The sequence below is a fragment of the Saccopteryx bilineata genome, chromosome 1 (genome assembly GCF_036850765.1).
Source record: "Saccopteryx bilineata isolate mSacBil1 chromosome 1, mSacBil1_pri_phased_curated, whole genome shotgun sequence".
Classification (NCBI taxonomy): Eukaryota; Metazoa; Chordata; class Mammalia; order Chiroptera; family Emballonuridae; genus Saccopteryx; species Saccopteryx bilineata.
The window spans coordinates 124,793,440-124,818,978 of NC_089490.1; the positions used below are offsets into that span (position 1 = coordinate 124,793,440).

The following is a 25,539-nucleotide window of genomic DNA, read 5'->3' on the forward strand; positions in this document are numbered from 1 at the left end:
GAAAATCATCTGCTAAAAACTGCTTTCTGGAAGAAGAAAAGTTTGGTCTTGTAAATGTCCTTTAGGCTACTTTTTATCATGTTTAGGAATGTTGCTCTCAAAATAGCTAGCTAGCCAAACACATAAATGTATGAATCTACATGTGTATGTGTATATATGCACACATACCACACATCTGGACAAACATACTTCCAGTGCCCCCAAACTGGACCTTTTCCTAAAGCTTGTTGAGCTCTAAGACTCTATCAAGTTAAGTAAAAACAGCAGCCTCACATGTGCAAATGCAGTTTTGTGAAATATATTTAACACCCAACTGTAACCGCCAGCCTGAGGTCAAGGAACAGAACATCTGTTTCTCTGGTTGCCAGACAGAAATGATGACTTGACAACATTTGGGTGAGAATATTCATTTTCCTCTGCAACCACAAACATGCTCACCAGAGCCAGAACTGGCTCCAGATTGCCCAACATGAGGAAAACAGAGCCTACAAATGCAGCTTGTTTTTGACAGAGAAATCTTTTTTGGGAGCTGAAGAATTCAGAAGCAATAACAACAGGATTCATCGGTGACATCCCAAAATCAAGCACAAATGGGAACCAGGAATGTGGGTTTAGCCTAAGTGCCCTAAACACCAACAACAATTATTCATTTATTCAACAGATTGACAGGCTCAACTTAACAATGGCTTCACTTAAGACTTCTTTACTTTAAGACAGTGTGAAAGTGATACTCATTAAGTAAAAACCAAACTCTGAATTGTGTCTTTTCCAGGGCTGGAGATATGCAGCACACTCTCTCGTGAGGCTGGGCAGTGGCAGCGACTGGGGGTCACAGCGCCCAGTCAGCCTCGTGCTCACAGGGGTAAACAACTGATAGTCTACAGTGCACTCTGTTGCTAGCATTTTGGATATTGTGTTCTGAGCACATTTAAGGTAGACTAGGCTAAGCTCTGATGTTCAGTAGGTTAGGTGTATTAAATGCCTTTCTGACTTATGATACTTTCAACTTACAATGGGTTTATCAGGATACCGCATCATAAAGAGCAGCTATAGACTGAGCGCCTACCATGTGCAGCTGGCTTATCTACGCACTACAGCTACAACAGTGAACAAAACTGATAAAACTCCCCGACTACCTTCTAATAGAGGAAAACAATTATTATGTTACACAGTATGGTAGACCATAAAGAAAAGGTGATAAATGCTGGGAAGTGACAGGGTGGCATTTACAATTCTCATTAAAACGCTCAAGGAAAGCCTTATTGAGTATGGGACATGTGTGCAAAGACTTGCAGGCAGTGTATGAGCAAGCCATGCGGACAAGGGAGAGAAGAATGTTCTGAGCAACTTGGTGTAAACGTCTGATGTCCAAAAGGACTCGTACGGCCTGAACAGTTTGAGGAACATCACTCATTGCCATGATCATTCCCCCAAATTATCTATCAACTCAGCCATAATAACTGACTCCAATTCTCAGGGTGGCTCCAGTCTCCACTACAAGGTAAAAACTATTCCAGTGAACAGCAAGTGAGTATGTGTTAAATGACTCATCTGCTGAGTAAAAAAGAGAATAGGGGCTGTGTGACCCTAACCATCAGGGCTGCCGTTACTGATATCAAAATCAACATGAGTTATAGGACAAGTGCCACATGTAGGAATCAAGCACTACACTGTGCTGTGAGCAGATTATCTACTTTATCAATCTTTCTGGGGCAACCATCTTGTCAAAAAGAAGCAGGAAGTATGGGAGCTTATGAAAAGACGATGGGTTATTACTAAAAACCTCTGCTTATACCCACTGTGGTAAAGTGTGTAAAAAATATTTTGCTGATTTCCAACTTATTATTCTTTACATTTTTTTAATCCTTTGAGAAAATCCTCGTACCTCCTGACCATCTAAAGCAGGGGTAGTCAACCTTTTTATACCTATTGCCCACTTTTGTATCTCTGTTAGTAGTAAAATTTTCTAACTGCCCACCGGTTCCACAGTAATGGTGATTTATAAAGTAGGGAAGTATTCCTACTTTATAAACTCTGCTAAAGCAGAGTTATAGCAAGTTAAAGCATATAATAATAATTACTTACCAAGTACTTTATGTCAGATTTTTGCTAAGTTTGGCATAATAAATCTTTATAAAACAACTTACTATAGTTAAATCTATCTTTTTATTTATACTTTGGTTGCTCCGCTACTGCCCACCATGAAAGCTGGAATGTCCACTAGTGGGCGGTAGGGACCAAGTTGACTACCACTGATCTAGAATATGATCATACAAAAATTTTTATTTTAAAAATGTGTAAGGCAACATTAAAAAAAGGCAAATGTATGTACTTCTTGTTTCCATAAGTTGGTTATCAAATAAACATGATTTTAAGTTAATAAAACTGGAACTAATTTTATTTTTTGAAAAAAACTCACTCCCAGGGGTCAGCAAGCATGAAAAAAGCTCACTACTCAAAGGGTTAGAGCCACATGGTATAAATCAAAGTTACTATAGAGTTGCTTCATTGTCTTCTTTTGGTTTTAGCCCAAAGGTTATTCCCGACATTCTACTGCCTTCTCTTATGGTACTGTCCAAATATAGATTACATTTCCTTTCTCTTTACTTTAATTGCCATTTAATCTGTTAGGTGAACAACCTAACAGCCTAAATTGAAAGGGCACATTCACATTAAAATTAAAATTATCTCAGGCAACCATAATCTGAATAATAACTCTTAAGGTCTCGTATATTTTCTAAGAGTCAGAAGAAAAATTGACTCATTTCTATTCTGACTTTTAAAAGCTATAGTGGAAATGGTTCATGATCATTGTTTGGATAAGGAGTAATTTTTCACCAGGACAATTTCTGGTTAAATCATGTAGCTCTGATTCAGACTTTGCTTAAATCCTGACATCCCCCTCCATAAAAGATGTTGTCACTTCTATCTAGTGTAATTGTTTCTATTTAGAGTTGTGTGGGTTTGGAGGGGGGTGCTGAGGATAAAAGTGGGCAGGTGGGTAGCATGAGTTGAGTCAATCTATTATCTCCTAATTGCAGTTCAATACTGGCTGTCAATCTTTCAAGCACAGCTTTTGATATATGTCATATGTAATAACTCAAATTTAGAAATCACAAATATTCCAGTATAAGTTTTGTTTTTAAATAGTGTCAAGTACAACTAGCAGGAATGAAAGAATGAGCATGATCTGTATCCTCCCTTTCACATGCCAGGATTACCAACGGCCAATCTCAGGACAAGGTGCACTCACCACACCTCCTGTTTATTCTACCTCTCACCAGACTACATGGTTCAATCTTATTAGTCTCTGCAACTAAGGCTCAAGTTAGTGTAGAGCTCTATTGCCAGCCGTGAGTTACCATTTTCCTCTCTTTGTAGCCAAATAATAAAAGAGCAATAGAGACTATTCTAGCTACTTTAAGATAAAATTTTATTTAAAATTTCAATTGAAACCAATATTGAGACTTTGAAATTTAACATTTTATATTCCCACACTCAGTACTATGAAATGAATAGCCTAAGAATGCAAAAAGAAAAAAAAAGCCTAAAAATGTCTTTACATTTTTTATGACTATTAAAAATTCTTTTTTTTTTTTTTTTTACTTTTCTGGCTCTTTTTTTCTTTAATATTTTTTATTTAATTAATTGTGTTTACATAGATTCTAGGGTCACCTCAAATGCATCTCTCCTCCCCCCTATTCCCCTCAACATCTCCCTTGGCCCCCTCCCTACAGCACCCTCCCCCCTTCCCTTCAGGTTTATCTCATCCTATCATCCCCTTTCCCTCTGTCCTCTTTTTTTCTGGTCCCTTTGATCCCTCCTCTGTCTCAATTCCGTTCCTCAGTTCTCATTAAATAGCGACAATCTGGAAACAGCCCAAGTGTCCATCAGTGGACGAGTGGACTATTAAAATTCTACTAGAAATAAATGCATGCATCTGCAGCCCCCTCCCCCCACACACATCATTACTGGCCACTTGATTCAGTACTACAGACAGTGATCTTCACTGAACTCCTATGGTCTCTACCAACTAATAATTTTTTTTTAAGTTGCAAAGAGAGAAATGAGCATTTGGGATATTAAAGGTAGTAAAGAAGTACTCATTTTTATACTAGATATATAATAATAGACTTGAATGAACTGGATCTAAATACAATCCTAAAATAGAGCAGTGTGTCCTTAAAAAGTATGCTTCAATCTCACTGAGCTCCAGATAAAGCTGAAAGGCTCTTGATAGGGTATCAAAATATGTATAAAGGGCAACATTGTTGAAAGAATCACAGCAAGGGAGTATACTAAATTTCTTGTCAGTAGAATTAATAGATTATGACTATAGCATTTCATACTATACATAGTATAAGGGGTGTGACCACTGAATTGATCTGAGACCTATCGCCCAATACAAGAAATTTTCAAGAAGAAAAATGTTAAGATAGCAAAAGGGATAAGGCAGCAAATCTTTAAATCATGGAGATTTAAATTCCTTAAATTTATATCTCAATAATAAGTACCTCCACAGCCCAAAAACAAAAAGAAGAAACAAAACCTTGATAAATTATGTAAACTTAAACTCATATCTACTTGGACAGTAAAAGCATAGTCCCTAAATATTGGATTTGTACTATTTACTCCCTTGTTCTAAGGTTCTAGCTCTTTTCTTTCTAATCCCATTGCAAATGACTAGGTGGGGGGGGGGGAGCAAGGAGCTAAAATCTGAGTTGATTACCTCCATCTTCATTTATCCAATAAAGAAAAACATTCATGGTTCCAACTTCCGTTATCTGATGGTCCTCCCCATATAGCCACAGAACCTGCTGACACCCGTAGTCCACTGCTTCACATTGGGCAAAAAGAGATGCGCCATAATTCCTTTCAAGAAACAGGAAGCACACTGATTATAAATATGCTTCAATCCTTACCTCCCCATCTTCCATACTAACATACTCAGGTCTTTAACTCACATGTGAATGTAATCATTGTGTACTATGCTCTTAGTATGTATATATGTATTATATATACATTCTCTAGTTAACAGTATAGCATTAAATTAGAACCTAATAATCTATCTGCACTCATTTGAGAAAGAGAGAAAACACAAAGCAAAATTGTGAAATTATAACTTGAAAAGTAGAGATACAACAACACAGATAAACAGCCAAGTTAATAACAGTTCAAAGTTGAGTGGTTTTTTTTTTCACCTACCAAGCAATTTTATATGAATTATTTCATTTAAAACCTCATACTAGGGGAATGTAAAGTAGTACAACCATTATGGAAGAAAGTATGGTGATTCCTCAAAAAACTGAAAATAGAACTACCTGATGACCCAGCAATCCCTCTACTGGGTATATACCCCAAAAACTCAGAAACATTGATACATAAAGACACATGCAGCCCCGTGTTCATTGCAGCATTGTTCACAGTGGCCAAGACATGGAAACAACCAAAAAGCCCTTCAGTAGAAGACTGGATAAAGAAGATGTGGCACATATACACTATGGAATACTACTCAGCCATAAGAAATGATGACATCGGATCATTTACAACAAAATGGTGGGATCTTGATAACATTATACAAAGTGAAATAAGTAAATCAGAAAAAAACAAGAACTGCATTATTCCATACATTGGTAGGACATAAAAACGAGACTAAGAGACATTGATAAGAGTGTGGTGGTTATGGGGGAGGGGGAGAGGAAAAGGAGGAGGGGGAGGGGCATAAAGAAAACTAGATAGAAGGTGACGGAGGACAATCTGACTTTGGGTGATGGGTATACAACATAATTGATTGACAAGATAACCTGAACATGTTTTCTTTGAACATAGGTACCTTGATTTATTGATTGTCACCCTAGTAAAATTAATTTAAAAATAAAAACTTTAAAACTTCATACCAGTACTGAACCAGTTCCCATGATTATTTCCATTACTCAGATAAGAAACTTAGACTTAGAGAAATAACTTGTATCAAGTGACAGCAACGAAGTAGCAGCACACCAAATCTGTACTCTCTTCACTGAGACTATTCAATATACCCAAGAAATGCCTAATTTTGCCAAAATGTGGGACAAATGTTAAAAATCCTAATTTTAATGAACATGTATTCTGAAAACCCATTTTTTTTCCACCCTGCACTCTTCATCTTGAATTATTCCAAATCAAAGGAACATGATACATAGGCCTAAAATAATGAGTTAACTAGGTAATATTTTAATTTACTTTTTATTCAACTTAAATGGAATATATTACAAGGTATGAATGAATGTTTAATGTAAAACATGAGTGTCCTCAAATAAATGTGATGCTTGCTTGCCTCCCTTAGCGCCTGGTTATATTATTCACTTTCCTTGACTTTCAGAGGACATTACCAAACAAGTTTGAAAAGTACTACCATATCATAGTCAAGGCTAGGAAATAAAGCCTAGACCCACTGTTGGACTAGGAATCCCCCAGAAGTATACAAAAAACAAGCAATTGATCTAACAAACATACAATAACTACTACAAAGCATTAATGCTATCGTCCACAAAATACCCTCCCAGGTCTTTTAATTGATCACTTTTCCATCTGGGCAAGATTAAAATGTAGAGAACTGTAGTGTCAGGCACAAGAGCCATATAGTGCAGTGGCTACCTGCCATTCTCATGACACAGCTTCCCTTCCTTCTCTATTCTCTGTGGCTCTTCCCAAGCAGCCAAGCCGTTCTGCTTGACTTGACAGGCATAGCATCCTGCCCTGTGCAACTGAATTAAACAGTGGGTGTGTAGCCTAAGCTGCTCATGTAACCCCACTGAGTTCATTTTCATCTATAGAACATGAAAGATGTGTTTCCTCACTTCAAGGGTGGTGGCAGCTTGTTTGCTAGGATACCCAAGAAATGGGGTGTCTCGGGGTTGATGATCACCAGCCTTCACAGGGGAAGATATCTGAAATTGGACAGCCCTCGGCTAACACCTGCTGGAAGCTAAGACAGGAGATGGAGGGAGAGAGGCAGTACAAATGTAAGGGCAGAACGACCTTGGCAACAACAATTTGAGCCCCAACAGATCCACTGCTACCACCCTACTTACAAAAGCCAATCGATTCCTTTCCTGCTTAAGATGGCTTGAGTTGATTTTCTAACTTGCTACTGAAAGATGATTGATTAAGAACTAAAATATTCTAGAAAGCTATGGGAAATATGCATTACAGTACAAGGCTATAGCAATCTGGGACATGATGAGGTTTACTGACATGGAGGTAATATAAGCACCATTAAAAGACCTTCAGAACACAGATGATAAAGTATAAATTATCAGTTAACCTAAAGATGATACAACTCTGGTTATGTGAGGTTTTATTTAATAGAGAGTCAGATAGCCTTTATTCAGAAATGGTAGTGAATAAGCAACAACTAATTTCAATTATAAATATTTTTTAATAATCAGTATTAACCCAACTTTAGGGGAGAATCCAGTCAGAAGAGCACGTGGTGCGGGCCAGCAGGCCAAGGGGGAGCTCTGTGCTTCTACTGTTCAGCTCTCTGGGAACTTGTCAGTTCACATTTTTGCCTCATTGAATTTATCTGGCAAATAAAAAATTCTTGCTTCAGATACCACATAGGGTTGTGTGGGAAAAATAAAACAATAACAATAAAAGTTAAAAAACAGGTTATATAGGCCTCCTATATCCTAGTAAAATTAAATTTAAAAAATAACTATAGTGGTACCTTGAGATGAGTTTAATTCATTCTGTAACCGAGCTCATAAGTCAGTCAACTCGTATATCAAACAAATTTCTCCCATTTATAATAACTGAAATAGATGTAATCCGTTCCAGCCCTGTGAAACATCCCCAAACCATCCTAAATTATGAAAAAAGACACGTTTTTAATTAAGAAACACACATGTACACTTTACCAATGCATAACAAAATATATGAAATAAAAGAAAAAAGTGTTATTTAGTACTGTATTCTTACCTTGGAGACAGACGAGTATGGCTAACAAGGTGAATGGCGGAGGAGGAGGGAAGGAGGGAGGAAGGGATGCAGGCACTGTAGACACATAAACTAAAACTGCACTTTCGTAACACTAAATATAAACTAAAACTGCACTTTCTTTACTTAAAATGAAACCACAAAAATTTAATTGTAAAAAAAATGCACTTTCTTAACTTTAAACTTAACCTAAGCTTAACATTATGTATTTTTCATTTAATCATCACCTGTTTTTGCCTTTTTGGCTGCACTTTCGGCACTTTCACTTGCAGGACTTTTGAATAAAAATCTATCCAAAGAGGTTTGCTTTTGCCTGCCTTTTAAAATGTTACAGAAATGTGACAAGTGTCGCCCTGGCCGGTTGGCTCAGCGGTAGAGCGTCGGCCTAGCGTGCGGAGGACCCGGGTTCGATTCCCGGCCAGGGCACACAGGAGAAGTGCCCATTTGCTTCTCCACCCCTCCGCCGCACCTTCCTCTCTGTCTCTCTCTTCCCCTCCCACAGCGGAGGCTCCATTGGAGCTAAGATAGCCCGGGCACTGGGGATGGCTCCTTGGCCTCTGCCCCAGGCGCTAGAGTGGCTCTGGTCGCAACATGGCGACGCCCAGGATGGGCAGAGCATCGCCCCCTGGTGGGCAGAGCATCGCCCCATGGTGGGCAGAGCATCGCCCCATGGTGGGCGTGCCGAGTGGATCCCGGTCGGGCGCATGCGGGAGTCTGTCTGACTGTCTCTCCCCGTTTCCAGCTTCAGAAAAAAAAAAAAAAAAAAGGAAAAAAAAAAGAAATGTGACAAGAATCATTAAAAAGTGCTGAAGCAGCAGTTTCCCGAATCACGACTCGTATCTCGGAATTTCACTTGGATCTTGAACAAAAATACGGACCGACTCACAGCTCGTATCTTAAGAGATTTGTATGTTGGTCTGTTCATATCTCAAGGTACCACTGCACTATCATTGACTTTTCTCTAGTTCAAAGACACAAATCGTTGAGATTTTACTGTGTCTGACAATAGAGAATTGATTTCTTTCATAAATGAAATTCACTTTATTAAAAAAAACACATACAGAATTTTCACAAGGTGAATATTTAGCCTTTTGAAGACACTTCTGAGTACACACACACACTTTTGAGAGAATGGGAGAACGAAAACTCTGGTTCCTTAGCAATGTATAGGTACTTGGTCTGGAGCGAGATTAAAGCTGACTGTTTAGTGCACTGAAAGAAAAAGAGTTTTTATTTGTTTGGTTTGTTTAATTATCTGATTCTATAGATGGTGTTTTTTCTAAACACACGTTTTTCTCAAAATTCTCTCAGGTGTAAAGTATTTTTAATGTCCACAGAGTGAGTGATACCATAGCAATATATTTGGGTTTCCTCCCAGATGTTACCAACATTCAGAAGAGAAACACATTTCCTTGGAGGAAAGAAAAAAATGAAAGAAGTGAGAAAACTGTCTATACAGAAACATTTTTAATAGAATTTTAAATAGAAAAAAATATCTGAGCAAAGAGATAGTAAATACATCTCTCCAGAAGACTAAATTCTGTTATGTAAAAGCCAACGGACTGCTCTTTAGATAAGAAAGAAAGCCTCATAATATTATCTGTTGTCTGTTGAGAGGTCACTTCCTGCCAGATAAGAGTACTAGGTACTTCATTCCATTAGCTCATTGACTCACCTTAAAACAACCCTAGGTTTTGTGGTACTTTTGTGGATAGACGAGAAAAGAGGACTGAATTGGCATGCAGATGGAAGTGTATGACTCCCAGTTATCTCTGACTCCCAAGCCCATGCTTTTAACTGCTAAATTATAACACCACATTTACTGAGAGCTTTCTACATGCCAACTGTGGTCCTAGGCACTTCCTATAACCCCTCACAGGTATGCTGGATATCATTACCCTGGTTTTATAAACGAGGAAACTGAGGCTTAGAGAGCAGTTCAGTAACATGCCGAAGGTAGGCTGGTATTGAAGCTAGGTCATTCCAACTTCTAAGCATGTACTCAAGTGCAGAGTAAGAATGCAAGGAAAAAAGAAAAAATGAAGCTAGAGGGGTAGGCCTGATTCTTTCCGACGGAACTAGAAAACTTCATAGGAATAACGATGCTTCTATGATGAAAGACCTTCTAGCTCAAAGTTTCTCATCTTTGGGGCCACATTTTAAAAATTCTGATGCTTAGGCTGTGTGCCAGACCAAAGAAACCAGACTCTTAGCAGCAGGACCCAGACATGGGTAGTAGGCAAAGCTCTGCAGGGCTTTCAGCGTGCAGCCCCAGGTGGGACCGCGCTGCCAAAACTCTCCTCCAGTCGTGTGCCACCGTGTCCCTTTTCTCATATATATTTAAAATAAAAGGATAGTCTCATGTCTGGTGGCTTCAAAATAATCTTATCTCTCTCTGGTGGAATAATCTTAGTATTTAAAAAAAAAAATCCTTCTCTGTTCTCCAGATTCACTTAGATACAAAGTGTTTGAGCTTGTGAGACTCAACAGCTTTTTAATAAATGCCAATTGATGACAGGTCCTTAAAAAATGGTGGGCTTAGAAAGTAACTGTTGAATTAACGATATTCAGAAATCATATGGTATTTATCTTTCTCTAATTGAATTATTTTATTTAGCATAATAACCTCTATATCCATCCATACTGTTGCAAATGATAAGAATTCATTCTTTTCTGTGACTGAGTAACATTCTATTGTATATATGTACCATGGTATCCACGCATCATTGATGAACACTTAGGTTGCTTTCATATCTTGGCTATTGTAAATAACACTGCAATGAACATAAGCGTTCATATATATTCTTTCAAATTAGTGTTTTGGGTTCAGAAGTGAAATTGCTGGGCCATAAGGCAGTTCCGTTTTTAACTTTTTGAGGAATCTCCATACTGTTTTCCACAGTGGCTGCACCAGTCTGCATTCCTATTAACAGTGCACAGGGGTTCACTTTTCCACATCCTCACCAACACATTATTATTTTTTAACTGGCCTCTAGTGATTATGTATTCTGTTGATACTGTATGATATTATCTTTATAATAAATAACCTACCCACAAACCAAAACTAAAGATTTCCCTGTAATTTCTCAATATCCTCATGTTATCTTTTCCCTAGGCAGGTAGGGGGAGCTAGAAAGCAAGCTATAAAAAAGAAAAACTATTTTAAATTATTACCTCTTCACCAAGATTGTTGATTTACTGTAATGTGCACTCTAGGAGAGGTTTTAACAAAGTAATAATATAGATGGTATGAGGTGCATACGAAGAAGTCTGAACAAGTAAAACAGAAATCAGAGAATAAACAAAGGAAGTTGCAGCATGGCTAGCCTAAGACAGATTCAGGAAGGAGTGCTCTAAACCAGAAGGAAAAGAAAGTGACTTCTTAGTGCCTGACCAGGTGGTGGTGCAGTAGCAAAGAGCATCATCCTGGGACGCTGAGGACCCAGGTTCGTAACCCCAAGTTCACCAGCTTGAGCGCGGGCTCGTTGGCTTGAGTGTGGGCTCACCGATTTGAGTGCAGGGTTGCCAGCTTGAGCGCAGGATCATAGACATGACCCCGTGGTTGCTGGCTTGAGCAAGGGGTCACTCGCTCAGCTGGAGCCCCCCCAGTCAAGGCACATATAAGAAAGCAATCAATGAACAACTACAATGATGCTGTAACTACAAGTTGATGCTTCTTATCTCTCTCTTCCTGTCTTTCTTGCTCTTAAAAAAAAAATTAAAGTAAAATTAAAAAAAGAAAAAGAAAGAAAGTGACTTAATGACCTACCTGCACTAGGATTTCTCTAGTCAGCGATAGAATGTAGTTGCTGAAATTGCAAACAGGGATGACAGGACATAAAATTTTATAATTCATTTTTCTTTTTTTGGTAGAAAATAAGAATATGGCTGCATGGAGTCAACGTCAGCTTCAACGTCTGTCTCACATCCCAGCAGCACGTCATTCGCTCTCCCAGGGTTTCCTGAACTACGTTTGTTGCACCAGGACCCAGAAGGTCACCACTGAGTCACCTTCCAGGATGGCTGCTGCCCAGATACATGATGCACATCAGTACTTGGTATTCACAAAGGAAGAGCCCACAGCGGTTAACGCAGCTATTCGTGCTCAGCCACAGGGGCACTCTCCATTCACAGCCAAGTCCACCTCTGAAATTGTCTAACACTTTCAAATGCTCTTTTATTTCCAGCCAGCTACATATGGCCTATGAGACTGGCCTGTCAGAGCCAAAACAGGGCTGTCCCTCAGCCAGTTGGCAGCAGGTATGGCTACAATCTGTGGCAATGAAGACAGCACTTCAGTGAAGACAGCACTTCCCCAGACAGAACTCCTTAGAGCAGCGGTTCTCAACCTGTGGGTCACGACCCCGGCGGGGGGTCGAATGACCAAAACACAGGGGTCGCCTAAAGCCATCAGAAATACCTAAGGTTGAGAACTGCTGCCTTAGAGCTACCAGAGGGCCTTGGCCCCAGCACCAGCTGACAGCCTGCAGCCAGAGGACCAGCATCCAGGGGCCTTTCATTCAAAGCATGGACTTGAGTCCTGTTTGAATTACTTATTTTAATTCATGCCTAGGCATAACACACAATATTTCTCCTTATGGAGGAACACAGGTTATCCTTTAAACTAGCACTATGAAAACACTGAAAACTTAACACAGAGCAAAAACAAACATTACAATCTGAATGTTAATATACGCATTTGTATTAAAGTGAAATGGCAGCTCAGTGGTTGTGAGGAGTCCTTTCCTTTGGACAGGTGCACAGACAGACTTACCCTCCGAACTTGCAGTCCCCAGTCCCACCTTTCCAGGCTCTCACAAACTTCGGATTGGCCCACAGGGACACTGGACTTAAGGTGTCCTGAGGAAAGTAAGATCCCACTGGGCTCAGGATCACAAAGATCATGGCTTTGGTAGGCTTCTTGACTCCAAGAGAAGGCTGCAATAAAGTTAAAGTACACACTCCCTGTTAATTCAAAATGTAGACATCAGTCTTAAAATCTAGAATAGATCTGTGACTATCTCCCAAAAGGGTTATCAGAGGACGGTAACCTGTGACATCTAACATTGAGTTACACAAAGCCCAATGGTCTTCTGAGAGGAAAATACAGAGAATGGAGTACTTAAGTATCACTTGGCTTTGCTTTCTTAGTTATTTTGATTTTAGAGGAAAAGACAAGTATGTCCCTTTTTATTGTTGTTGTTAATAAGAGTTTTTAGAGAAGTATATTTTTAACAACCAGCTATATGACACCCTTCAATGTTGCATTGACTGGAAATTGAAAAAAAGGGAAGAATTCAGACATGATTTTAATCTTGGGGGTGAACTATAATATTTGTTTCTCTAGCTTCCCCTTCTGTTTTCAGGAACTTGCCAGGGCCTCCAGCAGGGGGAAGGAGTAGGAAAGTGTGCCATTACCAGACCTCACTGGGACAGGTACCAGACAGCCAGAGTGTAGCCCTGCTAGAGGCAAAGACACCAAACAAGATCAAAAGGCAGAGAATGAAGGACTCGGGAACGTGTGTCATGACGGGCAGAGACAGAAGATGGCCTTTCCCATCAACAGTCATCATAAGCCAACATTACAAAGTTACACAAATTCCTTCAGCACAACATCAATGATAAGTAGTGACTGTCAACTGTCTATGAAGGAGAAAAACCGAGGCTGGAAGTTTTGATGGCTACTTATCATATAGGCATCAAAGGTCCCTGGGCTATCCTGGGCCACTTAAGACCCCAGAAAGTAAGAGAACAAGTCAGGACTGTTACAGTGAGAGTCCTGGGATAGAAAATGCTGTGGAATCTTCCCAGAGCCTGGTTTGCTGGAATGGGTAGGAATCTGTCACAGAAACAAGAGGAAACTCAGTTCCAGTGGATTCTGTTACTCTCATCATGTTTGATGAAACAAGCTGAAGGCGGATCTGGGGATATCTTTTTCTGAATTTTAATTCTATTTCCCACTCCCCTACGTAGGCCCTGCTTCCCCTACTTATGCCCAGGACATCAAGAATCAGGTAGGTAAAATATTCGTGAGCGTAAGAAATGTACCGGTACATGGGCACAGCGACGCCATCTGAAAGGCATACCACAATTAGGAAAAGGAAAGGTGATTCCACTCACAATCTATATAAACACGAAGACCAAGCCTGGGAGGCCACAGAGCAAATGGACACTGAGTGGCAGGTAACCAAATTAAAGAAATTAGTCAGTAAACAACAGGTTTTGGTGTTCTGCTGTTTGTGTTTGTTTTTTTAATAGGAGAGGAACAGGGCTCCCCCACCAATAAAGAGTGAAGAGCCCTAAGGCCTTATTTGCCTTTTTTTGGTTTCTTTGTTGGGGAGAGACCCCTCAGGATATGCACATCTGCCTTTCTTCCAGCTTTGATAAAAACTGACTCTCATCTCTGCATTTTTATTTACCGATCAGTTAAGTAACTACAATGACCACTTCATATCAGAGGAGCTTTTAAGCTTAATATTTTAAATATTTTATGAACCTTCACATTGAGTAATAAGAGAAGCTTCCCAACATAACTTAGAAGTACAATTGGTAAGACACAGTCTCAGTAATTTATCTATTTCCTAAGTTTCTAAATAAAATAGCTTTATTTGTGGATAAGCATTTTATTAATTATCACATGAATTCCTGTACTTTTTTCACTGTGAACTCACGTATTTTTTACAACCTCCATTATACTAAAAGAGTAACAAGAACTCATCATCATGGAAATTTTTTTATGAGGCAAATTTCACCTTACTCATTTCCTTCTCACAATGTTAAATGACAGGCAAACTTCATGTATTCCACTAGGTGGTAGTAAAGAGAACACAGAATGGAATGGAATAATTCTAGGCATTAATATTTCTGAGAAAAAAATTCAATCAACTTGTAAGCAATTCTTCTATTCTTAGCAAGCAGGTAAACTACAGACTAGCATTTTTAAATGCTGAAGAGAATGTGTTTATAGTAGTAACTTTTTCTGAAATTTAAGCAAGGCCAAATATGTCTTACAAGTACTTTAAATACTAATGCTGATGACAACCTAATCACCTTCAAATTACTCATTTTGACTATCTTTTCATGAAAAGAGCTCTGTGACTTTACTGAAAAATGGTCACAGTGCTTTAAGAGTGAGAATAAATAAAATGTAACTGCATCAGAAAGGAAGCTTGATGGCTGGGTTTCTATACTCCAGAACTATTTGTTTCTTTGTTTTCACTCTCCATTTCTTCCTCAAAGGAAATTTAAATTCTATGTTACTGTTAAAATTAAGAGTAGTTTATTATATAATATTAATCAAATGGAATAAACATAATTTTATAATAACAAGGTCAAGCAAAAGCCATACAAGTAGAGAGAAAGTATGAAAAACAACAAAAAAAAATTGTGTAAATCAGTTTCAGTAAGTATCATTTCCTTATGAATACTTTGATTCTGTATTCTTCTCTACTAGTATATTTTATTATTTTAATACATAAGAAATTGAAGAGGGCATTTTAAAAGCCATATGAAAAATGAAGACTATAAACCTTAGATGCAGAGTATACAACTTCCCAGGGGACCACAATGACTTTGAAATTGAAATTGTGATGTGAACAAAATAATACAGATTCTTCTTACTTCACATTATACCTTACAAAGACATATGCATGGGTATTAAATACATACATAGTTTGCACAGAATAACAAGGCATTTGGGAGTGACAAAAAATAGACATGTCACCAGTGAAAACAACCACTTCAGTCTAAGTCAGTCAGAAAATTAATTTATAAAAAGGCAGGATTTCAGATTCCAAGATGGCAGTGGAGTAGGCAGACGCACAGACTGCCACCTCCCACAACCAAACTGGATTACAAATTAATTTAAGAAAAATCATCATGAAAAACCAGATTTGGAATAAAAGAATAAGACTCGAAAACCAAGGAACACAGAAGAATCCACACCGATCCTGGTAGGGAGAGCAGGGGCATGGTGGGGCTCCCCCGCTTCCAAAAGCAAGGGGAGGCTGAAGCTGAGGGTCCAGAAGAGCTCACATTACAAGGAGAGAGACCCCAAGAGGTGGGGTCCTCAGTCTCAGGCCCGGAGCCCCAGCCTAGAAACCCAGGGACTGGAGGAGACAGCCTGACAGCACTGAGTGGGGAGAGAAGTGAGAGTTTTGCCTGTGGGAAGTGACTGGTAAAAGAAAGCACAGCCTTAATGGGCCAGAGCAAAAAATATACCGCACAGCATTTGCCTGGAGCTCTGGGGGTGAGGAGGGCTGAGAGGACTGGTTTGGTATGAAGAGAGTGGGGAGATTGAGACACGGAAACACAAACAGTGATGGGGAGAGGACAGCTTGAGCTGCCATGAGTCATTTGCCAGTGCTGAGGTGGCCATAGCTGGGGACGGGGTCGCTCCCTCCGCCCTGCATAAGCCAAGCACGGAACCAGCTGACCCACCTCCAAAAAGCTCTCCAGCTCCAATTAGCACAAAAGTTGTTCAGAAAGAAGGAAGTAAAGGGGAAGGGCAATGACTCAGGTTTTCAGGGGTTACACCTCTCCCTTAATACTGAGAAAACAGCCCACCCACAGAAAGGCACTAGACAGACCACATTCAGAATCTCTGAGGTCACACCCACCACATTCCTGGATACAGTTTCAACTAAAAAAAAATATGCCCACTTTTCCCTCCTAAAAACAGAAGCCCCCTGCTGGGATCAGCAAACACAGAGGCTTCCTGCTGGACTCAGCAAACAAATAGCAGAGAAATTAAGACTTTTAAGCGGCTGGACTAGTTAAGGAGAATTACAATCCAAGCAACAAGCAGAGGCTGAGGAATAAAGTCCTGGAGAAGAAGCCACATTCCATAAACCAACCTCAGACCCACAACTCTAACAAGATTGCAAACCACACACAGAAAGAATGGGAAGACAGAGGAACAGAAACCATATGAATCAACAAGAAATATCCCCAGAAAAAGAACTGAATGAGATGGAAGTAGTCACATTACCGGATGTACAATTTAAAATAATGATTGTTTGGATGCTTAAGAATCTCAAAGCTACAATAAATGAACTTAATGAGCATCTAAATAAGGAAATTGCAAGCATCAAAAAGGACACTGAAATCATAAAAAAGAATCAATCAGAAATGGCAATTACAATATCAGAAATGAAGACTACACTAAAAGAAATCAACAGCAGGCTGGATGAAGCAGAGGATTGAATCAGCGAATTAGAGAACAAGATAAATAAAAACACAGAAACAGAGCAGCAAAAAGAAAAGAGGCTCAAGAAGTCTGAGGAACCTATAAGAGAACTCTGTGACAATATGAAGAGAAACAATACCCGCATCATAGGGGTTCCTGAAGGAGAAGAGAAAGAGCAAGGGATAGAGAACCTGTTTGAAGAAATCATAGCTGAAAACTTTCCTAAATTGATGAAGGAAAAAGTCACACAAGTTCAAGAAGCACACAGAGTCCCTATAAAAAGAAACTCAATGAGGCCTATATCAAGACACATCATAATTAAAATACCAAAGTTAAGAGATAAAGAAAGAATATTAAAAGCAGCAAGAGAAAAGAAGTCAATTACCTATAGAGGAGCCCCCATAAGGATGACATCCGACTTTTCAACAGAAACACTTGAGGCCAGAAGGGAATGGCAAGAAATATATAAAGTAATGCAAAACAAGAGCCTTCAACCAAGACTTCTTTATCCAGCAAGAGTACCATTTCAAATTGAAGGAGAAATAAAAAGTTTTCCAGACAAAAAAAAAAAAAAAACTCAAGGAATTCATTACAACCAAACCAGTACTGCAGGAAATGTTAAGGGGCTTGTTGTAGAAAGAGAAAAGAAAAAAGGAAATTAAAAAAAGGAACATTATAGCCCTGGCCGGTTGGCTCAGAGGTAGAGCGTTGGCCTGGCGTGCGGGGGACCCGGGTTCGATTCCCGGCCAGGGCACATAGAAGAAGCGCCCATTTGCTTCTCCACCCCCGCCTCCCCCTCCTTCCTCTCTGTCTCTCTCTTCCCCTCCTGCAGCCAAGGCTCCATTGGAGCAAAGATGTCCCGGGCGCTGGGGATGGCTCCTTGGCCTCTGCCCCAGGCGCTAGAGTGGCTCTGGTCGTGGCAGAGTGACGCCCCGGAGGGGCAGAGCATCCCTCCCTGGTGGGCAGAGCGTCGCCCCTGGTGGGCGTACCGGGTGGATCCCGGTCGGGCACATGCGGGAGTCTGTCTGACTGTCTCTCCCCATTTCCAGCTTCAGAAAAAAAAAAAAAAAAAAAGGAACATTATAGACCTAAAGAATAAAATGGTAATTAAACAACTACATATCAATAATAACCTTAAATATAAATAGATTAAATGCTACAATCAAAAGATATGGGGTAGCTGCATGGATAAGAAAACAGACCCATACATATGCTGCCTACAAGAGACCCATCTCAGAACAAAAGATGCACATAGACTGAAGGTAAAAGGATGGAAAAAAATATTTCATGCAAACAGAAAGTAAAGAAAAGCTGGGGTAGCAATACTAATATCTGACAAAATAAACTTTAAAACAAAGGTAATAGAAGAACATAAAGAAGGTCACTACATAATGATAACAGGAGCATTACAACAGGAAGATATAACTATTATAAATATATATGCGCCTAATATAGGAGCACCTAAATATATAAAACAGATGTTGATGGACAAAAAGAGTGAGAACAACAGCAATACTATACTAGCTGAGGATTTTAATACCATACTAACATTAATGATAGAAAACCCAGACAGAAAATTAACAAAGAAACAGTAACCTTAAATGACATAATAGATCAACTGAATTTAATATATATCTTTAAAACCTTTTAGCCCAAAGCAGCAGAATATACATTCTTTTCAAGTGTTCATGGTACATTCTCTAGAATAGACCACATGTTAGGACTCGAAACAAGTCTTAATAGATTTAAGAAGATTGAAATTATATCAAGCACCTTCTCTGACCACAAAGGCATGAAACTAGAAATCAACTACAATAGTAAACTGAAAAACATTGAAACACTTGGAGACTAAATAGCATGCTATTAAATAATAAATGGGTTAACAGTGAGATCCAGGCAGAAATAAAAAAATTGCTTGAAACAAATGAAAATGAACATATAACAACTTGAAATTTATGGGACACAGCAAAACAGTCCTGAGAGGGAAGTTCATAGCATTACAGAAATATCTTAAGAAGCTAGAAAACGCTCAGATAAACAACTGAACCTTGCATCTAAAAGAACTAGAAAAAGAATAACAAGTAAAGCCTAGAGGAAGTATTAGGAAGGAAATAATAAAGATCAGAGCAAAAATAAATGACAGAGGCTAAAAAAACAATACAGAAGATTGATGAAACCAAGAGCTGGTTCTCTGAAAAGGTAAACAAGATTGATGAACCTTTAACCAGAGCCACTAAGAAAAAAAGAGAGAGGGCTCAAATAAATAAAATTAGAAATGAGAGAAGAGAAGTAACAACTGACAGCAGAAATTCAAAGGATTGTAAAAAAAAAATACTATAAAGAACTGTATGCCAAAAAATGGGACAACCTCGATGAAATATTTAAAGTCCTTGAAAAATATAATAATTTAAAAATCAATATGGAAGAATCTGACAACCTAAACAGATCGATTACATCAAAAGAGATTGAAATAGTTATCAAAAACTCCCAACAAACAAAAGTCCTGGGCCTGATGGCTTCACAGGAAACTTTTACCAAATATTCAAGGAAGAACTAACTCTTATCCTTCTCAAGCTATTTCAAAAAATTCAAGAGGAGGGAAGACTTCCAAACTCCTTTTATGAAGTGAATATAATCCTCATTCCAAAACCAGGTAAAGACACTACAAAGAAAGAAAACTATAGGCTAAAATCCCTAATGAACTTAGATGCTAAAATTCTCAACAAAATATTAGCAAATTAGCTCTAGCAATACATAAAAAAAAATCATAATCAAGTGGGATTTATTCTGAGGAGGCACAGCTGGTACAATATTTGCAAATCAATCAAAGTTATTCATCACATAAACAAAAGGAAGGATAAAAACCACATGATAATATCAATAGATGCAGAAAAAGCATTTAATAAAATCCAGCACCCATTTATGATCAAAATTCTCAGCAAAGTGGGAATACAGGGAACATACCTCAACATGATAAAGGCCATCTATGACAAACCCACAGCCAACATCATACTCAATGGGCAAAAATTAAAAGCAATCCCCTTAAGAACAGGAACAAGGCTGTGCACCCTTTCAGCATTCTTATTCAACATAGTTCTAGAAGTCCTAGCCACAGCAATCAGACAAGAAGAAGAAATAAAAAGGCATCCAAATTGGAAGAAGTAAAACTTCCATTATTTGCTGATGATATGATACTATACTTAAAAAAACCTCAAGTCTCAGTCAAAAAACTACTGAAACTGATAAATGAATTCAGCAAGATGGCAGGTTATAAAATCAGTATTCAGAAATCAGTAGCATTTATATACACCAACAATTAACAGTCAGAAAGAGAAATTAAGGAAACAAACCCCTTCACTATTACAACAAAATAATAATAAAGTATCTAGGAATAAATTTAACCAAGGAGGTAAAAGACTTTTACTTGGAAAATTATAAAACATTGATAAAAGAAATCAAGAAAGATACAAATAAGTGGAAGCATATACCGTGTTCATGGAGAGAAAGAATAAACATCATTAAAATGTCTATACTACCCAAAGCAATCTATAAATTCAACACAATTCCTATCAAAATACCATGGACATACTTGAAAGATATAGAACAAATATTCAAAAAATTTATATGGAACCAAAAAAGAACACGAATATCCTCAGCAATCTTGAAAAAGAAAAAGAAAGTAGGGGGTATCACAATTACTGATATCAAGTTATACTACAAGTCCATTGTACTCAAAACAGCTTGGTATTGGCATAAGAACAGGCATATAGATTAATGGAACAGAACAGGGAACCCAGAAATAAACCCACACTTTTATGGACAATGATATTTGACAAAGGAGGTAAGAACATACAATAGAGTAAAGACAGTCTCTTTAACAAATGGTGTTGGGAAAACTAGATAAGTACATGCAAGAAAATGAAACTAGACCACCACCTTACATCATTCACAAAAATAAACTCAAAATGGATAAAAGACTTGAATGTAAGTCATGAAACCATGATCATCTTCAAAGAAAACATAGGCAGTAAGCTCTCCGACATCTCTGGCAACAATATATTTGCTGATTTAACTCCACGGGCAAGTGAAATAAAGGATAGGATGAACAAATGGGACTACATCAAACTAAAAAGCTTTTGCACAGCAAAAGACAACATGAACAAAATAAAAGAAAAACCCCACACAACGGGAGAACATATTCGACAATATGTTCAATAAGGGGTTAATAACCAAAATCTACAAAAAACTTGTAGAACTCAACACCAGGAAAGTAAACAATCCAATCAAAAATTGGGCAAAAGAACTAAATAGACACTTCTCTAAAGAGGACATACATATAGCCAATAGGCAGATGAAAAAATGTTCAACATCACTAGAAAAATGCATCATTAGAGAAATGCAAATTAAAACCACAATGACATACCACCTCACACCAGTCAGAATGGCGCTCATTAACAAAACAACACACAGTAAGTGCTAGCAAGGATGTGGATAAAGAGAAACCCTCCTGCACTGCTGGTGGGAATGCAGACTGGTGCAGCCACTGTGGAAAACATTATGGAGAAAACAGTATGAGGAAAACAGTATTTTTTTCCTCAAAAAATTAAAAATAGAACTGCCTTTTGACCCAGCTATCCCACTTCTAGGAATATATCCTAAGAATAACAAATCACCAATTCAAAAGAAGAAATGCACCCCCATGTTTATTGCAGCATCGTTTACAATAGCCAAGATCTGGAAACAGCCCAAGTGTCCATCAGCAGATGAATGGATTAAAAAGCTGTGGTACATATACACAATGGAATATTATGCGGCCGTGAAAAAGAAGAAAATTTTACCCTTTGTAGCAACACGGATAGATGTGGAGTCTATTATGCTAAGTGAAGTAAGCCATGCAGAGAAAGAAAAATATCGTTTGACTTCACTCATATGAGGAATCCAATGAACAATGAGAGCTGAGGAATAAAGAGAGGCAGAGAAAGGGTCAAAGAGTCCAGAGGGAAAGAGGAAGAGAGGAGGGGATCAAAGAAAGGAAAGACATTAGCGAAAGTATATACACATAACATAGAGAGAAAGAGGGCAGGATAGTAAATTATAGAGGAAAGGGGGGAAGGCAGTGGGGAGAGGGGGCAAAGGGGTATCAAAGAGAACAAGGGGGGGAGGGAGGGAAATACATTCGGAGGAACACTTGTAACTATGTAAACACAACAAATTAAAATCCATATTTAAAAAAAGGCAGGATTTCAGAGGTGATCAGAATGGCGGGTGAAAGAGCTTAGCGAGCTGAGAAAGGTACTGACAGTCACAGCATTTGGCCTAGAAGACAGGAAAGCACAGTGGCAATGTGAGGCTTGAGAATAATTCTGTCTCGGCATGGCAAATAAGATACAGAAGAAATAAGATAATTGAGAATAGCAGAAACATTTTTCAGAAAAGAGAAACATGAGTTTTTTTTAAATACAAAGAACTTTTTTTTTTTTCAAATCTAGCCAGTTCTTTAGAAAGATCTGGAAAAAACAGTAAAGAATACTGGCCTGAGGGGCGGTGCTTGCAGGGCCTTGAGTGTGTATCACAGAGGGAGGGATAACAAATCCATGCAGTGTTTCTGTAGGAAAAACTAGTTGGTTTGGGGCAAGATTTAAAAAAGAATCCACAATAATTATACATTACTGTTTTTGTTTCTAAAATATTTTGGTCATTATCTTATATCATCCAACAATCCAGGAAGTCCATACAATAAAGGTAATAGTATGACTATTTTTAAGTTAGAGAAACTGAGATTCAAAATAAATGATTTGCCCGAGGTTTCACAGTTCTTAAACTTTAGATCTTTCCCTCTAAACTTGGAGCACTTACTACAAAATCAAAGTTTAAGGGGGAAAAAAATCAGTGGAGTCCCTAAAACCCCATAATCAGAAGAGAGTTCAAATCTGGGCTCGCTCCCTACACACTCAGCCTTCAGCAGAGAACTCCATTGTATGCTAAGCTTCTCACGCTCCAATGCAGGGAGCCCTTTCCCTGTGGATTCCTCCTCACCTTCCTACCTCTGGATGCTTTCCTGTCCTACTCCTTCTACCTGGATACTCTCCTTCCATCCTCTCCCCATTATAAACCAAAATGTGTTCACCCTCAAAATGTATATGTTGACACTGTAACCACCAACCCCCTGTATTAGGAAGTAAGGCTTTTAATGAGATGATAAAGCTAAGTGGGCTCAAAAGGGTGGATCCTTAATCCAACAGGGCTGGTGTTGCTCTAAGAAGAGTTACAGGAGGATGGCCCACCAACCCCTCACCTTTCCCCACAAACAGATGCCCTATAAGGACATACGGGAAGGTGAATATCTACATCTACAGGGTGGTCTCACCAAATACGATCCCTGTTGGAACTTTGATCTTGACTTGCAGTCACCAGAATTATGAGAAAATAAATTCTGATGTTTAAGGCACCCAGTCTGTGGCAGCCAGAGCAAACTAAGACAAATCCTCTCTCTCCTAAGTAACACAAACACTTCCATCTCAATTTAAATGTCATTTCAGTGTTATTTCAGAAAATGGGACCTCTAGACAAGGTTAAGTGCTTGTGTAATGTGCTATTATAGCCTCCTGCACTTCCTTAAGTTTAGATAAAATGCCTATCACACTTTCTTATAACTGTTTGATTTTCTTCCTCTTATTAATCTGTACACTTCATGCAGTGCAAGACCATCTCTGTCCCCTACACATAACATCGCACATTGTGATTCCAAGATAACTAAATATTTGTCAAAGGACTGTCCATTTTAATAAAACATTGTTTAGAGAAAAGGGCTGTGAAAACCACTTAGATGACTATTTATCATCCTTGAATTATTTTGATTTTTTAAAATCTCATGCAAATCCTAATACATATGTTGTACTGACACCAGAGACAAAATATTCTTTTGTCTCTTGCCTGATTTCTTGTAGTGCCACCTCTAGACTAACAGATAATTGATATGTAAACATTGAAAGACTATCCTGGGGGAAGCTCAAGTCTAGACTTTTCCGAGGCTTGCTATAAAATGGGTGAGGGGTGAGGCCAAGTTTATCTCAGTCTCATAAAAGGGAAAGATAGTATAAATTTAACTGAGCCATCAACTCTTTTTTAGTTTTTAAATAAGAATGATCTTAAAATTTATTTTAAAAAAAAGTTATGTGAAAGCAGTGAGGTCTGCTTACAGGGTTAGTATGAGGATCACATTAAATAGTCTGTGGAAAGCAACCCAGACCTAATCTTTTTAGAGCATTTAACAAATAGCAATTGCTATTTTTGTTTTTATAAATAATAATTGATCATTGTAATAAGGGTAAACAAATTCAATGCATGTCACTACATAGAGCATTAAGATGATAGCAGGTGTGACCACATAACTGTATTCAACACTTATACTGGAATTGTGAAGAATAAGTATTTAGGGAAAAGATAAGAATTATTATACTACTGCCCTGGCCGGTTGGCTCAGTGGTAGAGCATCGGCCTGGTATGCAGAAGCCCCTGGTTTGATTCCCAGCCAGGGCACACAGGAGAAGCGCCCATCTGCTTCTCCACCCCTCCCCCTCTCCTTCCTCTCTGTCTCTCTCTTTCCCTCCCGCAGCCGAGGCTCCATTGGAGCAAAGATGGCCCGGGTGCTGGGGATGGCTCCTTGGCCTCTGCCCCAGGTGCTAGAGTGGCTCTGGTCGCAACAGAGCAACCCCCCGGATGGGCAGAGCATCGGCCCCTGGTGGGCAGAGCGTCGCCCCCTGGTGGGCGTGCTGGGTGGATCCCGGTCGGGCCCATGCGGGAGTCTGTCTGACTGTCTCTCCCCGTTTCCAGCTTCGGAAAAATACAAAAAAACAAAAAACAAAAAAAACAAATTATTATACTAATGATCTGGGAATACAGTTTTGTAAATTTGAAATCAATAAAAGTTTTAGCCTGGGTGATTAAACAAGTAACCAAAACTGCTTGATGGGGAATTCCTCAAGAAGAACCAGAATGAGTCACTCTTAGAAATGTCTCTAGATCTGGGGCCAGCAAACTTCAGCCTATTGCCCATTTAAAAAAAATTGTATTAGAACATGCGCATTCATTTATGTGCTGCCTGTTGCTCTTTTTGTGCTACAAAGGCAGAGTTGAGAGTTGAGCAGCTACCTCGCCCTTTGGTTCTAATATTTGTTATATCAGCATTATGGATGACCAACAAGACACTGGTAATGTAAATTGTATTATCAATATTTCACAAATTCTAAAATGTCCATTTTTCTCACAGTTAACACACTTTACATCTGAAATCAGCATTTTACACTTGCTAGTGCTAACAGCAGTCATGTGACACTGCCACACTTGGAATTAGCTGTTCATATTGTACTTAC

At 38.7% G+C, this 25,539-nt stretch overlaps 1 protein-coding gene across 4 annotated transcripts in view; it reads right to left on the reverse strand.

Annotated features, from left to right (window-relative positions):
- The window catches only part of BCAT1 (branched chain amino acid transaminase 1), a 108,959-nt gene that overhangs the window by 20,032 nt on the left and 63,388 nt on the right, over positions 1-25,539 (reverse strand). For all 4 annotated transcript variants that reach the window (XM_066264798.1, XM_066264794.1, XM_066264796.1 and 1 more), the window contains exons 6-7: positions 12,755-12,918; positions 4,730-4,872 (exon numbers count right to left, since the gene is read on the reverse strand). In XM_066264798.1, the coding sequence (XP_066120895.1) occupies positions 4,730-4,872; positions 12,755-12,918 (307 nt within the window). The remainder of the gene's footprint in view (positions 1-4,729; positions 4,873-12,754; positions 12,919-25,539) is intronic.